This window comes from Phoenix dactylifera, unplaced genomic scaffold (genome assembly GCF_009389715.1).
Source record: "Phoenix dactylifera cultivar Barhee BC4 unplaced genomic scaffold, palm_55x_up_171113_PBpolish2nd_filt_p 001085F, whole genome shotgun sequence".
Lineage (NCBI taxonomy): Eukaryota > Viridiplantae > Streptophyta > Magnoliopsida > Arecales > Arecaceae > Phoenix > Phoenix dactylifera.
This window is the reverse complement of record NW_024068432.1, coordinates 93,767-112,286: the sequence shown is the minus strand read 5'-3', so window position 1 is coordinate 112,286 and position 18,520 is coordinate 93,767. Positions and strand designations below refer to the sequence as shown.

General features: G+C 40.0%; 1 protein-coding gene across 1 annotated transcript; it reads left to right on the top strand.

Annotated features, from left to right (window-relative positions):
- The first annotated feature begins 1,337 nt into the window (after positions 1-1,337).
- On the top strand, positions 1,338-10,999 carry LOC120107935 (glycine cleavage system H protein 2, mitochondrial-like). Its single transcript, XM_039121468.1, has 4 exons — positions 1,338-1,493; positions 5,739-5,827; positions 6,139-6,309; positions 10,631-10,999. The coding sequence occupies exons 1-4, from the start codon at positions 1,415-1,417 to the stop codon at positions 10,757-10,759; spliced, it is 468 nt and encodes a 155-aa protein (XP_038977396.1). The 5' UTR covers positions 1,338-1,414; the 3' UTR covers positions 10,760-10,999.
- Positions 11,000-18,520: the final 7,521 nt, after the last annotated feature.

Here is an 18,520-nt window from a genome sequence, read left to right as displayed (position 1 = left end):
CATATGCAGGAGAATACATACTTAAAAAATATTAAAAACTGAGGTATATGCTTAAATGACAAAAGTTAATAATAGTAAAGATAATTTAGCCACTCTTGATTAAGAAGAGTAACAAAAAAAATCAATGTTGTCATACTATATGATCCTATGTCGATATCAATTTATGTTATTTTTATGCAATTCTTGCCTCAAAAAATGAATCACTTACCATATAGAAATTACTAAAAGTCATTTCATTGATCTTAACATCTATAATTAATTTAATTTTAATATATTTTATTATTATAAAAATAATAAAAAAATATTGTAAATGTTATAGACTCAATAATGATAATTAGATCAAAATTAAATATGAGAATGTAATTACCAAAATGGTCATTTAATATTCTAACTTGACCAAGTTAAGATTTTAAATAAATAAAAATTGACAATGTTACTTAGCTTTTTATTTTGACTCGTCGATTTAACTGAGTTATTAAAGTTTTGGCAAGTATCAGTCTAGCTTTGATCTTTTTTTTAGTGTAAATCCTCCTAAATATGAGAAATTGTAGAAATTTGTTGAGAAAGTTGCTATTTGTGCATGTACCCTTATTACCTTTTCTTTTAGCATGCTACCCGTAAGGATATTTTAATCATTTTAATTTTTATTTTTTTAACAGTTTTAGATGGTACGGATATATATATATATATATATATATATATATAAATTATACATGCAAAATAAATATTTTAAAAAGGTACACATGCAAATTGTAACTTTATAAGGATATTTACACAATTCTACATATTTAGAAAGTATATATGCAAATAATCTAAAATATAAAGAATTAAATCGAAGGAAGTTGGAGGTTGCAGAGGAACTTGCTGGTCCAACAGAATAGGTCCCTCTGGGTCTCTCTCCAAAATTTATTTGAGGATTATGTTTCTCCTATTTACATCCAATAATTTGTAAAACTTATATTTATATGTAGTTAAATTAACATGGCAATAAAACTTTTTGTCACGTGAAAAATCAAAATTATTTTTAAATGGAAGAAAAGATATACATATTTTTTATATTTTTTAGTGACTGTTATGTCACTAAAATTTATTTTAGTAATTTTATTTGGATCCACAAAAGATTAACGGTTTGACTGTAAATGCAGTAATTTACCTGTAATCCTAGAAATTTTTTGATAATTTATATATATATATATATATATATATATATATATATGTATGTATGTATGTATGTATGTATGTATATGTGGGGGGGGAGAGAGAGACGGACACGTGTTGCACACTCAGGCTTTTGGAGTTCCTGCGAACGCCTGGGTCTGCGAACCAAATCCGCGTCGCCCCGTTCCTCCATAAATACTTTCCCTAGGGTTTTCCGGGAGGTGGCAGGAGAGAGCAGGTATTGCTTTTTATCATTATGGCAGCGAGGTTGCTGTGGGCTTCGAGAGTCGCTTCGTACCTACGAATCTCCACCTTCCCAAGGGGCTTCGCCAGTGGTAAATCTCTGCTGCTCTCTTCCGATTCCGATCCTTCTTCCGTCTCTCGAGATCAGGCTTTTTTTTTTTTTTTTTGCTTTTGAGTGTCTGTGTGTGTTATCGTCTTTGGCTTCTTGCTTGGATGTTTCTGCTTGAATGGGCGACTGGGTGGTCCTGTTTTTTCTTAGATCTTGGTTAGGGTGCTTGAAATGGAAAGATCTGTTGGTTTCTAAGCTAAAGTTTGGATTTTTTTTCTTGATGGGATTTACTTGATTTTTAGTTTTGATTAATGTATTATTGTGTCTTCTTTTATTCATAACAGAAGTTTGTTTGATTTGGATGAATCTGGGATGAATTGAGAGGTCTCGCTTTTATGATTTGGTTCTGGGCTATTTGAATCCGTCAAAGAAGTCCACAACAGGTGTTTCTAGAATGGTGGTTTGGGTAATCTGGCTGATCTGTCGTTTAGGATTGAAGGCGATGGAGAAATTGTTTTCTTCTGAAATGGTTGGAGTGCATGCTTGTTTTCTTTGTTTGTTTTTTTTTTAACTTCTTTAGTGGATATTTGTGGTGGAGAAGATAAAGGTTTCTCTTGGTTGATATTGACGATCAAGTTTTCAGGCGCTAAGGAGGTTTGGAATAATTGGAAAGTAATCTCATGATTGTTGTGTTTTATGATTCCATGATTTCTTAAGAAGCTCTTAAAATAAATAGGGTTAATTATACTTTTGGTCCTCCAAGTTTAGGTCGATTTTTCGATAAATTTCTAAACTTCAAAAAGCTCAAATTTGGTCCCTTTTTTTCACAACTATTTTAATGCTGTCCTTCCCTCGGATTTTGGCCATTTTTTCTCACTGGAAATCCTTGTTGGCATTAATCGGTGATTGTATGGCCAATTATGTTGCAGAAATTGCAGATGAAAATTTTTCTTTTAATGATACGGCATATGGGTGATAGTGTGACATATGAGTGATGACGTGGCATGTGCTTTGAAATTTTCTGCTCAAAAGTGTCCAATTGTTGAGTGTCACATCATCACCCATGCCACGCCATTACCTATATATCATAAATTATGTTTTGGGTCCTCAAGTTTCACAAATGTTTTTACATGGTTCTTATAGTTCAAAAATCTCTAATTAGGTCCTCTAAGTCTTGATACTCAGGATGTGTTGGCACTCTAGTGAAACAATGGGATGCCCTTTTTCCTTTTTTTTGTTTTATTTTTTTTTCATTGCTTTGTTGCTTTTAATGAATTTTTAGATGTTTTAGACCCTTGAATAGGCTTTTTGAGCGGATGGTTGGGTTTGTGGTATAGATACCAATACCAATACTTGTAGTTTGAAAATTTGAAAAATAACAATAAATTTAAATGAAGCACCACTTATCAAATGAATCATAAACAAGAAAGTCAATGAACTTAAGTAGAATAATAAGAAAATTTCTAAACAATAATTGAAAATAAAAAATAAAGAAAAAGTAAAAAAAGTAAATAAAAGAATTGGCATCTCAGTGAGTTATTGTGATGCGAGGCAATTCCAAGTGTCAAAATGCATAGATCTTGGTCCATAATAAATTAATCAAATTGGCATCCCAACTTACTAGGACACTAGGCCATCCCAATTGTTAGGATGCATAGGTCCTTGTCCATCCCAACTAAGACCTATGGGGATGACATGGTCCATAGAGACCTAGGATCCTGCACTTTTCTCGAGACTTGTTATTTCTCTCATCTTATCCGTGATGGACCAAGTCAAACCGGGTGTCTAATCCTTGGGTCATATACTAGGATTAGGAAACAACGCTGATATAATAAATCTAACCCCTAGATGAAATGGAACATATAGGACACTTGAAAACTCTGGATATCTTTTCATGCTGACAAGGACCCAAACACCAAACATGCAAACAAATACACAGAGATCAGCTAATTGTTTGTGTGGGAACATTATGAACCATCCATTTCCTTGAGGATGTTTAAAGTCTCAAAGACAAATTTAGATTTTTTGATCATTAACAAGTAGAAGGAAAACCTGCCAATAAAATGGAGAAGACTCAGGATACATTCATTTTGGGCTGAAATTGAAGAACTAACATAATTTAGCTCATGATAGGGAGATAATCCTGCAAACGGTATTAGAAATGAAGAAATCCACTTTTTGATTGGTGATTAGTAAGGGCTAGACTATCAAAGCGAGAATCATGAGTATGCAGTGCAGCCAATTAGAATTGGAGGCTGTCATGCATGTGACATTGCTGGTAAGTGCAGCAGGTGGCATGTAACAGCACCTCAGTCTACATCAAATAGAAAATGAACCCCTTTCGAGATTCACCGAAGGTGAAGGTTTGAGTAGGTAGAAAACCTAATTACCTTTCAGACATTTGGACGAGTATTCAGAAAAGTAAGACCCTTGACTATTGAGATCCAAAGTGATATTGTCCATAGAACAAGTATATTCTGTCGGAAATACATGACTTGAATAAGCAGCACTTCCCTTGTCTTGGTCCATGCCTCTCCAGTATTTCCTTTGTATGAGAACAAAGTTTAGGATTATATAGCGACTGGAAGTAATACTAGTATCTGAGTTCACTTCTTCAAAGCTTTCATGTAATTGAAGTTGTTAAAAGATTCCATACTTACATTTGTACTAGGATATATATGTTTCTTTTAGCATTAAGATGAAGACTCTCCTTTTGCATGCAGGAGTTTGCCAGGAAACCAATTCACGGTTAGCTCATTTGGTCTTTAAGATTAAAAGATTGTGTACTATTCAAGCCAAAAATGTCATCACACTTCCATTGGCCTTCATCTTGTGGAAAGTGAACATGCTTTAGCATATTATGATTACCTAGTTTATGAACAATATGATTAACACGTTTTGAAAATATTCAATTTATTGCACATCCTATTCATTATTATTAACTAGTAAATGTTCTTGTCTTCCTTGTTATCTTTAGACCTAACTAGGGGTGTGCAAAAAACCAGCCGAACTGCGAACCTAACAGGAACCGGTCTCTTCGATTCGGCTTTTGTTGGTTTTTTTTAAATTCTGTTTGGTTTCGGTTGGAGAAAGTCTTGAACCGAAAAAATGCAGTTTAGTTTCGATTTGACTTTTAGAAAACCGATTCAAACCACTGACCCGACCCATATGTGTGCCTATATATAAAAATTTTTATTTTTATTTTTTATATTTTTTATATAAAATAGAATTTTTATGTTTAGACATAGCCGAGCCCATTTAGTCCTGACCATTAAATATTAACCCTATATAAAATGAAATTTTTTATATTTAGACTTAGCCTAGCCCATTGAATATCAACCTAATAAACTGAACGAAATGAACCAAAATTTTTTAGGTTGGTTTCAAGCAGTTTTTGTAGATGATTGGTTCGGTTTCCATTTTGATTTTAGGAAACTGGTTGAAATCAGTTCGGTTTTGCGTTTAGTTCCAAACCGATCCGACCTGACCCGTGTACACCCCTAGGCCTAATATTAACCATGGAGTTCATATTAGTAAGAGTTAATAACTGGTCCTTAGAATGTTTATTATATTACTCTGCTTTGGATTATTTGCTATGATGATTGGACTCTTTCTTATTATCTCTCTTCTACTCTCCTACCTTTGCACTTAGTTGAGGATGTCTAAAAATGCTGATTTGGTTTACTGATAGATATTCCATTAATAATGTATGCATTTAACTCGGGGTCCCCCTCATCCACTGGGAGACAAATGTTATTCTTGGTCAATATCTCACATTCCTGTGAAGTGTGTAGGGAAGTTTGGCTTTAGAGCATTTTTTTTCCAATCAGAGCTTGTTCTCACCGCTCATACCCTGTTGTATTGTGATGACTTGAATGCTCATCCATTCTGTTTTTTTTTGAACACGCAAGCACATTAAAAATAGTTCATTGCTTATTTCCTCTTACTTGCTTCTTCCCCTAAATTTAGCCTACTAAATAGTTCACAGATTTCTTGGTGAAATTCCATTGGATCATGAATTCTTAATAGTTACTAGACAAACTATAGCTGCATGGTTCACTTGCTTTGTGAGTGGCTCAAGCTGGCAAAGATATTCTTATTATATGTTCGTTAGATAATTTATGACTGCACATGCATTGCAAATCTACAAGTACATGCATGGTAAATCAAAGTACTGTATACACATTATAGTGAAGGGTAATGGACAGTTAAACTTGGAAGAGTGGTTATTGCATGCCTGTACTTTCTTTGGAAGTTACAGAATCAATTCTATTTTATTCATTTGCAGTTGTGAAGGATTTGAAATATGCCGACACGCATGAGTGGGTTAAAGTTGACGGTACTTCTGCAACAGTTGGAATAACAGACCATGCTCAGGTTTTATACTTGATCAGTTTTATCATGCAAGCACAATGCTTTTTCGATTTCTAATTGTTTGAGTAACATAACATCAACCAAGATACTGTTATTTAACTCATCACTTCGGGCCAAGTTGCCAAGTTTAGCTGTGGTATAGGAATATTTTCTTTGTTCATCTTGATAGAGTAGCGCTCTCCACTGTGCTCCAAAAGAGTTGAAGTTTGCTGCTTATTAGCTAATTTTCCTATTTCTATCAAGTTCAACATAACTCATAAATGGTTTTTGGTTCGTTATTTTACTAAACTCAATTTATGCTGTTTTGTTTTCAGGACCACTTGGGTGATGTTGTGTATGTGGAATTGCCTGAAGTTGGCACCAATGTGACACAGGGAAAGAATTTCGGAGCAGTTGAGAGTGTCAAGGCTACTAGTGACATCAATTCTCCCGTTTCCGGAGAAGTAGTTGAAGTTAACACTGAGCTAAATAGCTCTCCTGGATTGGTATGTGTTGCCTGACAGCCATTTTTATTGATGAATTTGATGGAATTCTCACTTAGTTTACCATTTTCATGGCAAATGAGCCCTACTCAAGCTACCTTCTTCACAACCTTGTCTTGTCCAGTTCTAACCTATCTTCTTATGACATCTAAGGAATTGCTTTCTCCTTTTTATGTTGTATAGAATGCATAATCACATCCAACTGAGACTTACTAGGCATTTGTAAGATCTTTGTTAACTTGACCATTAAACTATAATCATAATTTAGAATTGGTACTTGATAGTAAATCGTTTATTCAACCTTCTTCTTCCATTCTTTGTTGTACCATTTGTACATGACAGGCTTCATGATGTTTTTTTCTAGTTTTTCAACGGGAGGCATTGAAAAGGAAAATCAACTTTATGTTCTCTAGTTGTCTGCTAAAATTTGTAGGGGACTAAGTTTCAGATCTCTCCTTGATTTCCTTGCATCTGATACCTTTGTATTTTATGTTTATCTTCTTAGATATCTGGACATGTAAGTAGGAGAGGTTCTTATCCCGTGTTTAGGTGACATATCCCACTTAAAATAGTTTCTAGATTTTAGGACATTTTCAAAGAGTAGCATAGCAAGTCGATAAGCACTCCTTTAGAAATTTAGTGGACATGACTGTTAAGTTAGGACCACCCACATTCTATTCATCCAAATGATGAATTGAATAAATGAATTATTTCCATTTTCTGCTTATCCTATCTCTCCTTTTATCCTTCTTTGACCTTCCATTCTTCCTTATTTCTTCATGTCATCTTCCTTTCTTTCCTCTTGTTTTGTTTTCACTCTATTCTTATCTGTTGACAACAGCAAGCATGAAGAACAGCCCTCTTTTTGTCCTCCTTTTCCCATTCAATTAACTTTTTTATCCTTTTATCATTGGAGCGATGAGGACAATTTTGAATTCAATCTAACTTGTCGAGACATTAGCAATACTATTGTGAACCACTTGGTAAGGATACTTATATCATCATTAACTCAGATTTGATGTAGGTCACCCATATAGTTTAGGCCATTGAATAAAGTAATAGCCAGAAACAAAACCAATTAAACTTTTGTTATTGGTTTGTGCTGCAGCACCATGAATCTCATGACAATTATATGTTTGCAATGTGCCCCCTTAAACAGGAAATCATGCTTTTTGGCTCAATATAGGATCAAATAGCTATGCCAGTTACATCTTGATTTGTATTCATGTATCATCATAACTATTAGAGTATCATTATAAGATACTTGGTGCAATGACCAAGTTCATGTATTCGAAGACCTTCACGGTAAAGAGAATTTTCTGCACCCCAAACAGGAATCAAATGAGTCGAGGGTTTCAATCTACTTAGAAGGTGTAGTTCCACCTAGTTCATGGGGGAATTGTGCAAGGGGAAAAAAGTACCATAATAGATTGTTAAAGTGGGTAGGAGAGGTGATCACAAAAAGTAATGGTATTTAGTCCCTTGTGTTTTGCTTCCATAATGTTATACCAAAAACAGTAACAATGTTAGTCAAGGCTCGCCGAATCGGTACCGGGACCTGTACCGGTCGGTGGACGGTACCGGCACACGGTATGCTTGGACTTGTCAGTTCTGTACCGGCTTCCATAATGTTATACGAAAAATACTAACAGTGTTAGACTAAGGTCCACCAAATCGGTACCGGAACCTATACCGGTCGGCGTATGGTACCGACACACAGTACGCTTATAGAACCGGCACACCTAATTTTTTTTGGAGTTTTTCAAGTTGATTTAATTACTAATCAATCTTTTTTTATTTTTTTTATTTTTTATTTTTTTAATGTTTCTATAATTCCGTTTAACTTAAATGATGCATCTTGTTATTTTAAAACGATACAAAATATAAAATGATTAGTGAAATGTTGCATGCTACAAGAAACAACATGAAATATCCTCAAATCAAGTAGTGAGGTGAAAAATATAAAATAATACAATCAATTTATATATTTAAAGTACAACGTACGTATCAATATCTAAAATCTCGTCGAGTGGCGACGCCTTTTGTTGATATTTGGATCATTGGCATAGGCAGGAGGTACATCTGCCCACCCTTCTAACCAAAAGGCGTTGTAGTCTTGTATGTTCATCCCATAAGGAACGTGCTTAGGGTTTTAGGCACTCTTGGATCTCTTGCTGAAGCTCCGACTCTGAAAGGTATCCTCTGGCTGAAAAACTGGCCAATAAAACTGATAAAACGGCTGTGGAGGGGCTTATCTGAATAAGCCGACAGCAAAATCCGACTCATAGGATGCTCTAGGCTGCATAGGATAGTAGCCACTGGAAGATGTCTCAGACGCACAATATTCATATCCATATCCGAATGGGTTATAGGTTGTTTGTGATTGTGAGTAATAGGATTCAGTATGCTAAAGAACTTGATATGTTTATGGATCCTACCGCACGTGTGAGGTTATCTGAAGCTGCATCGTGTCTTTCTGAATGACCTCGAGGAGCCCATTTTCTATATGTAATCAGATTCTTGCTGGCTCCACCAGATCGTGGACCGTGGTCTTTATCCTGTGTAGCATGCATAAACTAGGGGTCATTGGTGAATCGAAGACTACCATGCGGTTGTCTTATAAATAGTGGTCTCATATCCTCCACTCCCTTCCTGATCTACAGATCTATGACCACTAGAACTGTTGTTCCTAATCTTTGAATCTAAGTGAACTGACTCCTCCACACTCTCCATTGGGGCTACAGGTGCCTTAAGATTTTTTTTTTTTTTTTTTTTGGTGTGCTGGGCGGTTTGGTCCGGTTCGGCCTACCTTGATGTTAGCACTCTCACCAAATCCTTTTTTCCTTTTTTAACCCAAGTAGTACTAGGGTATAATATCCTTCATTAGTTGGAATCCTTGTAAGAAAGATGGCTGGATGGTCATAGAAGAAGAAAGGAGAATTCACAAATAAAGGATTTTTGGAACTATGTTTTGCAAGGGCACATGTAAAGACATTCAGGTCCACAGGAGTACCACTTTCATTTTCTTTTGCTTTCTGATCACTAAACAAATTAAATTTTTTCTGCTTATCTTAAAATTCCTCTGTGGGCTGGGGTGAATAAAGCTGACCAGCAAAGCTAGTGGTCGATAACTTTTGGACTTGGTAATGGTTGTTCCCGCACTGTCCCATTTCTGACCTTTCATCTACAAGGAAATTTGCTAGATTCATTTTTGGTAAGTTAGTTGATTTTAGACATGAGGCCTAACAACATCAGACCATTGTTCAAAGTTAATTGACACAGGTCCATCTCCAGGGTTCGATCGGGTTCAGCAGTCAGGTTGAGCTACCGCGCACCTTTGACCATCATATGGGTCTGCTAACAGTGTGAATTCCTAGATCTATTTTTCCTAGAAAAGCAAAGACACCTTGATTATTCTAGTGTCCTTTGATAGATAATGTTTGGATGCTGGAATTTCTATGCTGTTTGTGTTGGTGCTCATTTTTTTTTGGCAAGTAAAGGAGAGTGAGCTCCCCAATGTAAAATTCCTCACATATTAGCCTCAGCTTTAGAAAGTAAGAAAAATCACTTGAGAACATTTGAAACCCAGATGACACGATCTGGAATAACCCTAGCTCCATCTGCAAGGTTGTCAGCAACCTTTTTCCAGCAGTAGTTTGGGCTGCAAGTTGGCATCCCTAAGGGCTCGTTTGGTTCGCGGGAAGCATTTTCCTTCCTAGGAATATGATTTCTGGGAAACAAATTCCTAGGAAGAGGATGCCTAGGAAAGTATTTTTGGCATGTTTGGTTTACCATGGAAAAGTGACAAATTTCCAAGGTGCTTATGTTTGGTTGGCCATCCACTTTTCTAGGAAAGTTATATATAATTTCTATTATGCCCTTAATAAAAATTAGGTTTTTAATGCCTCTTTAATGCTTCTTTAATACTGAAGGGACTTTTTGGAAAAAAGTAAAAATGAAGTGATTCCCGCCTCATGGGAAAGTAACTTTCCCATGTTTCTCATGGGAAAGACTTTCCCATGAAATGTGGGAATCACATTCCCATGGGAATACAACTTTCCCTTCTCTCTCCTTTGAAAACTCCAACCAAACAAGAGGCATCTCATTACTTTTCCGTTGACCACACTTTCCCCCCTTCTTTTCCCGCGAACCAAACGAGCCCTAAGTGTATGCAACAGGGAAGATGTCCTGGGTTTGAACCTGGGTGGTGGCCATGCCTAAAACCTTGTAATAGACCTACATTTGTGCTGCTTGTTAAGTTTTTGGGTTTGAAAGATGAAAATCTTGCTAAAGATGATAACTTGAAATGTTTTTCTTGAATCAGGTGAATGCTAGCGCATATGATGATGGATGGATTATAAAGGTCAAAATGAGTGATGCAGGCGAGTTGGACTCACTGATGGATTCCGACCGATATGCAAAATTCTGTGAGGAGGAAGATGCCAAACATTGAGGCAATTCTAGATTTATCTCGACAAAATTGTCAGTTTGAGTTTTGCCGATTCTCAGTTCATGCTTCGCAAAATCTTGTTGTTTCATCATCTTTGCAGGCTCTAGCAGCGAGCATTTGACTGCTGAAATAATCACAACTTTTTCATCCTTTGGCCTGAGGATTGTAAATTTTGATTACCTTTTATGCCTTTAATTTTGCCTTCAAATATGAACTCTGATTCAAGAGGTCTCCTCATGCAAAGCTGCAGGCTGTCAATTGTGCGATTGTCGTCTTGTTATCCATACCGTTGTTTTATACATGGGGGTCTTTGAGGCTTTTCAGTTAATGAGATGATTATCATATATTTTATTCCGTTTTTTCTGGCAAGACTCTTCTGCTGAGGTCTTGGTGTCCAAGGGGTCAAATCCACCAAAATTTGAGCATAAGTATGCGACCTTAAGCCTTTCAAAACAAGATGGGCATTCGATTTTTCAGTCATCAATACATTACTTGAGGCTAGACTCGTTTGCATGTTAATGTCCATGTATTGATGTAAAATGTTTATGTCCATCGGCTCATCTTCTAAGTGCACCAATTACCTCCATATTTATTGGATACTTGTAAAGGAGAGAAAATCCAACAACAATCACAATGCGGTGACATGTTCATTCGGGTAGTTCTAAATACACCCCCCCCCCCCCCCCCCCCCCGATTGCTCAGGACACCCCCCAAAAACCAAAAAAAAAGTACCCAAACTAACCTTTAGTGTAATTACCATATTGCCCTTGAAATTTTCTCAGTACACCCCCCTTCCTCCTCCGTCTCCTCCTCCGTTTCGTTTTGAAAAGGAAAAAAAAAACCACCCCTCAAACCCCCCTTAAACCCCTCGATCCATTTACATCGTTTAGGCGATCTTTGAAGGAGATTTAAGCCCCATTCGAAGCATGGACAAGCAACTAGTGATTTGGGACGAAGAATCGGCCGCAAAGGTACGTGTTCCACCTTGTTTCGAAAGTTTTGTTTTTTCACGGTTCGTGCTCCGTTCGGCACTGGATCGCCGAACAAAAGGCTTCTGTTCGGCTGCATAGTGCCGAACAGAAGCCTTCTGTTCGGTAGCGCTCTACCGAACAGAAGGCTTCTGTTCGGCTGCACAGTGCCGAACATAAGGCTTTTGTCCGGCACACTGCAGCCGAACAGAAGGCTTCTGTTCGGCACTCTGCAGCCGAACAGAAGCCTTCTCGTGCCAAATCGCGTGCCGTGCTGAATTTTGTGCCGAACAGATCCTCTGATTCATTAATTCTTGGTGATAAATTATTTTATATGTAGGGCTATGCTACAACCAAATCGAGTATAATTGGATCAGAATTTGTACTGGATTACACAAGCGAATTTACAACTTACGAGGTATTATAATATATTGTGCAATTTTGTATTAGTTTAGCGAGCTATTTTTACAACTGTGTACTTACATAAATTGTTTAATGTATAGATCTTCAAGAGTAGAGAGGACTTGTGTAATTGGTGTCGTGAAGCTGGGAGGCGAAATGGTTTTGTTGTTGTAATCAAATCATCCGATGCAGGTACCATTTCTAAGAAACCCAGAATTACGTTAGGTTGTGAGAGGGGTGGGACGTACCGAACCACAAAAGAAAAGCGAATAAAGACTGCCTGTGGGACAAAGAAGTGTGGATGCCCTTTTGCATTAAGAGGAAAGAAATTGGATACTGCGGATGATTGGATATTACTGGTCGTATGTGGAGTGCACAATCATCCCGCTGCAGAGAATCTGGAGGGGCACTCATATGCAGGGAGATTATCTGAGCAAGAGACGGAATTGTTAGTGGATATGTCGAAGAGTTTGGTTCGTCCAAAGGACATATTATCCACATTGAAGGAAAGAGATGCCCTCAATGTTACGACTATCAAGACTATCTACAATGTACGTCAACGGTTTAAGGTTGCAGAGAAAGCCGGGAGGTCTGAAATGCAACATCTATTAGGTAAATTATCAGAGGCTAAATATATTGAGTGGCATAGGAATTGTACTAATACGGATGTTGTGCATGACTTATTTTGGGCACACCCTGGCAGCATTGATTTGTTCCGTGCATTTCCCCGTGTGTTGATAATGGATTGCACGTACAAGACGAATAGGTATCGTCTTCCGCTCTTAGAGATTGTGGGGGTGACATCTACTGACATGACATTTTCAGTTGCTTTTGTATACTTAAATTCTGAGGGGGAAGAAAGCTATACTTGGGCATTAGAGAGATTGCGCAGTGTCATAGCTGATGATGTTTTGCCTGAGTTGATTGTTACAGATAGAGACTTGGCTTTGATGAATGCAATTCATAGAGTATTTCCTACTGCTAGACATTTATTATGTAGATGGCATATTAGTAGGAATGTTTTGGCCAAGTGCAAAAAAATTTTCGAATTGAAGGAGAAATGGGATAAATTTATTATGAGTTGGAATGTACTAGTGCTGTCCTCCACGGAAGACGAGTATAATGATCGCTGGAGTGCACTGCAGAGAGAGTTCGGTACCTATCCAGATGCACTACAGTATGTGTCAGATACTTGGCTGAGCAAATACAAGGAAAGATTTGTTGCGGCGTGGACTGATACATGCAGGCACTACGGAAATGTGACGACAAATAGGTATCACAAATAAAGACTCATTTAAATTTAATTTGCCTCAATTCTTATATCTAACTTTCATTTGTTTACTAGGGTCGAGAGTGCACATGCAAAGCTCAAAAAGCAGCTTGGATCAAGCCAAGGAAGTTTCGAGTCATCTTGGACTAGAATACATGGATTGATTGAGTTGCAGCACAGCTCCGTTAAAGCCTCATTGGAGAAGAGTTTATTGGTAGTGCAGCACAACTTCAAGCCAGCTGAATTCAAAGAGTTGCGAGGTTTCATATCTATAAGTGCGTTAAATCATGTCCTCGCCCAATCGAAACGAGCCAATTCAGTTGGGTTTGATGATTCAAATTGTGGGTGCGCTATTCGACGCACACATGGTATACCATGTGCTCACCAGATTGCGCGGTACAGGGTGGAAGGTCGGCCCATTCCTCTCGACTGCATAGATCCTCATTGGAGGAAACTTGATATTCTGCCTACCCCCCCCGTGCAGCCAATTCAGTTGAGTTGTGATGCAGAGTTAGATTTGATTGCGCTACGATTCAAGAAGTTAGATGGGGCTTCTCAATTGCAGATGATCAAGAAGTTACGAGAGATTGCAAGTCCAGATAGTACACCTCTTTTAGAGCCTGCAAAACGGAAGACCGGTTCACGTGGGCGCGCTTCACTGAAGGTTGATACGTCTACTCGACGTGACCCGTCTGCGTTTGAGTTGGTTCTATCTGGACAGGATAGTTATTCACCTGGTGTTGAGAAAGTTACCATCCGCAATCCATCTACTCAGATTCAAAAGAGACGGCCCAAGCAAAAGGTAAGTACCAAATATTTATTTCCTTACAATAGGTATCACAACGTCTACGGGACGGTCCGTGCCGTGCCGGTATGTCATGTGCCGATACGGGACATGTCGGGACGTGCCGTGCCGAGATGTGCCGATACGGGATGTGCCGTGCCGAGATGTGCCGATACGGGATGTGCCATGCCGAGATGTGCCGATACGGGACATGTTCTGCCATTGTTACATCTTTTCTATCATTTGATATTATTTGCAGATTTTTCGTACTAGAGCCCAGTCACATACGCCCATTATCTATATTGATGCTATTCCTTCTGCCTTGAGACCATACATCCAGCATATCAAGGATGTAAAAGCTGATGGGAATTGCGGATTTAGGGCAATAGCTGACTTACTGGGATTTGGAGAAGATGACTGGGTGCGTGTTAGGAAGGATTTATTGCAAGAGTTGCAATGTCATTCGGACCACTATCGCACATTATATGGTGTGGAAGGGACGATTGCTGAGATCACTCATGCATTATCATATTATGATGATTGTCCACCATATGACAGATGGATGACTATGCCGGACATGGGTCATCTTATAGCATCCTGCTATAATGTTGTCCTATACCATCTCTCGTTACAACAATGTCTGACCTTCCTACCTCTCCGTTCTGTGCCAGTACCTCTTCTATCCCGCAAAGATATCGCTATCGGATTCGTAAATGGAAATCATTTTGTTGAGGTACTACGTTCACAACACTTGCGAATATTTAATTTTGCTTATTTAATTTTGCTTATTTATAATTTTGTAGCTATTAATATTTTCTTATTTCTAATTTTGAAGGTGTTCTTGTTGCCGGGACATCCCGTTCCGCCAGTAACGACCAACTGGCGAAAATATCATCTTCCTTGTGCTACCGGATGGGAAAATTCATATGAAGCACGGATTCAACAGTTCAAAGAGAGCATCTCACCTAATGTTATAATTAGCGAGACAGTAGAGTTAGATTGATTATTTATATATGTACAATTTTTGAAAGTTGTAAATTTTTTGGGGCTCTTAGAGTCATGTACTGTGAAACTCCATCATCAGCTGGGAATACATATGACGACTGTTGTTTCCGTTGAGATTTCAGATGTAAACAGAAACATACTTAAGAGCTGGTGGGAGCAAACAAATCAAACAGAGGAACTAATAGACCTTTCTGATGTACAAGAACTTAACGGTGACAAGCTTGAGCAGATGATTAACACATTTGTTGGAAAAGAGGGCTCTGTGATGTTCTTGGTTAAGAGGTTAATCGGCTGCCCTCTCCTTGCAAGGCCAGGTCTTGCCACTGGCACCCTCTTAGGCTTTGCTGCCTTTTTTGGAGGGGAACTTTGTCCAGGGTCAGCTTTGATTGGAACAACATTTGGAGGTACCTCAGGGGGAGGTGGAGGCAGAACATCAGTCGTATCAGATTCAGGGTCAAACCCCCCATGGGACTCCATCTCCTCAGGGGGAGGTGGAGGCAAGACAGTAGAGTTAGATTGATTGTTTATATATGTACAATTTTTGAAACTCCATCATCAATATAAATCAAAAAATATCTGTCTTCGCATTGTTAGATTGATTGTTATGTGCACTGTTATATTTGTGTAAAATAGAACGGGCCAGGCTTTACAAAGATTACACGTAAATGTACCAAAAATATATATTTTTCATTAATATCAAAGGCTTTACAAAGATTACAAAGGCTCCATCATCAATCCCTATGACGCCATCGTCGACGCGTGTACTGCTGTACGTCCGAATGAGAGGGTCCTGGATCCGAATGAGAGGGTGCTGTACTCGGGCCAGGCTCATCACCCAGAAGTACCTGATGCATCTGAGAAATAGCATCATATAGGTGCCCGGCACCTAGTGACGTAGCCTCTGAGGGACCCATCCGTACAATGTCGGTACTGATACCGAGTGCAGCTGCATTACGCCGCCGGTGCATGTCAGCATCATCATGACCTCCCCTAGCTCCAGAATGAGTACTCGAGCGCAGATGAGGAGGCTGAACTGCAACGTGCGTGATACGGAGATACCACTCCATGTATCCCGGTACGCTGTCTGATGGCCGGGTAACTGGGTGGCTCCTGCTCGCCTGGCTCAGCACGTGGTCCTCCCACCGCTCCCAAAGCTGATCCATATAGGAGTAATGTATCCGGTACGAGCCTGCTGTGGAACCTCTGTTGGCTCGCGTAGTGGCTAGTGGCGCTCGAGGGATGGTCTGAATACGACCAAACTGTCTAAGAACCCTTTCTGGATGATAGGGTTCTACGATATCAAGGCACTTGATGGAGCCACTAAAAAATGCGACGGGTATATATGGGCGATCTCCCCGAAGCCGATGATGGGGATCCCAAATAACCTGTAAAACAAAAGGTCCATTTCAGTTTTATACTATATCGCATATTAAATGTACTGACAAACACAAGCAAATGGTAATATGATACGTACCTCATCGATGCTCAAAAAGTCCAATGACTCACGTAGAACCACTAAATGGTCCATCGTGGTACGGGATGGAGTACCGGGCATCCAGCGGTGCACGCGGGGACTGGCATCAGTATACTCGAGCGACGGGTGAGGACTGAGTGCTGGAAAATGCTCATAAATCCATGCCTGCAGAAGCGTCATATAACCACTGATCTGTCTCACTGATGACCTCGACGCAATCCCCAACTGCCGATACAAATATGCTAAGACAGCTGTACCCCAGGCATATGTGCTCACCCTATCCAGATCCCGCAGTAAACACAGATACGCTATAGGCACCCTGGTCCCACTCTTATCAGCAAAGAGTGTGCAGCCTAACAAAAATAACAAATAGGCTCGTGCTGCACACTCTATCCTCTGCTGCCTGTCTCTATCAGATACAGAGTGAAACTGAGTCCTCAGCCACTCCATCCTCACAGACTGACCGCGCGATGACAGTACCTCCTGACGCGCGTCTCCAGCTGACACCCCCAACAACTCCACAAGTAGCTCCTCAGCATCCCGATCACTCATCCTCTCAGGAGAAACTGATACTGAGGAACCTGCGACAGGAATCCCTAAAATGGCGGATACATCATCCAACGTGATAGTGATCTCGCCAAATGGTATATGGAAGGTGTTCGTCTCGGGCTGCCATCTCTCTACGAAGCCCGAAATCAGAATCTTATCGATGAATCGATAAGAGCACTGTACTAACTCTACGAGGCCCGACTGCCTCAATAGTGCTCTGAACCTGGTATTTGGTTGGTTTGAAGACCACCACTTCCATTCACCAACCTTGGCAGTATGGTTCATGCACTTTAGTGGAGCTCGTTCCTGTAATATAAATGTATAATTACTACTACTTTATAAAACATCAATAAACAAAATATAATGCTATAACAAATAAACAATACCTGTTGCCTCCAGATGGAAGCTGCTATATGCGTCCTGAAACTGATCAGGACGGACTCATCCTCTGGACCTCCTGGACATGGTCCAACGGACTCATCGTCTTCGCCCCTAGCGGGCATATCATCATGCTCTGACTCAGGAGAGTCCGATGGCATATGAGCAGGCTCGGGAGAAGCAATCCTAGCACGACGTCTCCTAGCTGACGCCGTAGGTCTAACTCTGGCGGGACGGGAATCCATGTCTGAAAATATAAAAATTCAATGTTAGGCTATATCAAAGAAAATAATTCAATTGCATACATAAATGTTCGGCACAAAATTCAGCACGGCACGCACCAGAACCCTTCTGTTCGGCTGCACGGTGCCGAACAGAAGGCTTCTGTTCGGCTGCACAGAGCCGAACAGAAGGCTTCTGTTCGGCACTGTGCAGCCGAACAGAAGGCTTCTGTTCGGCACCGTGCAGCCGAACAGAAGGCTTCTGTTCGGTTGAGTGTTGCCGAACAGAGGGCTTCTGTTCGGCACTGTTCAGCCGAACAGAACCCTTCTGTTCGGCGATCCAGTGCCGAACGGAGCACTGGAGGCGGGGGGGCGGGGAGCTACCTCGACGTGGTCGTGGAGGCGCCGGCGAGGTGCTCGTTGCTCGGGAGATGGCCGGGGAGGTGGTTCCGGGAGAATGCCGGCGACGAGAGGGAGAAGGGGAGAATGCCGGCGACGAGAGGGAGAAGGGGAGAATGCCGGCGACGAGAGGGAGAAGGGGGAACGGGGGGGTTTTGGGCGAGGGAGAAGGGGGAGACGGAGGGGGTTTGGCCGCCGGCGAGGTGCTTGAGGTGCTTGAGGCGAAGTTTTTTGGGCGGAAGGGAGAAGCCGGCTGGAGTGGAGTTTTGGAGGGGAAGAGCGGGGTTGGGGGGGGGGGGGGTTTGGGGGGTGTA

Bases quoted from the DNA above. Each gene is read 5' to 3' on its own strand.
- LOC120107935 (XM_039121468.1), top strand. From the start codon at position 1,415: ATGGCAGCGAGGTTGCTGTGGGCTTCGAGAGTCGCTTCGTACCTACGA. The intron at 5,828-6,138 runs GTTTTATACTTG...TTTTGTTTTCAG, and splicing joins GAATAACAGACCATGCTCAG to GACCACTTGGGTGATGTTGT. The intron at 6,310-10,630 runs GTATGTGTTGCC...TTCTTGAATCAG, and splicing joins TAAATAGCTCTCCTGGATTG to GTGAATGCTAGCGCATATGA.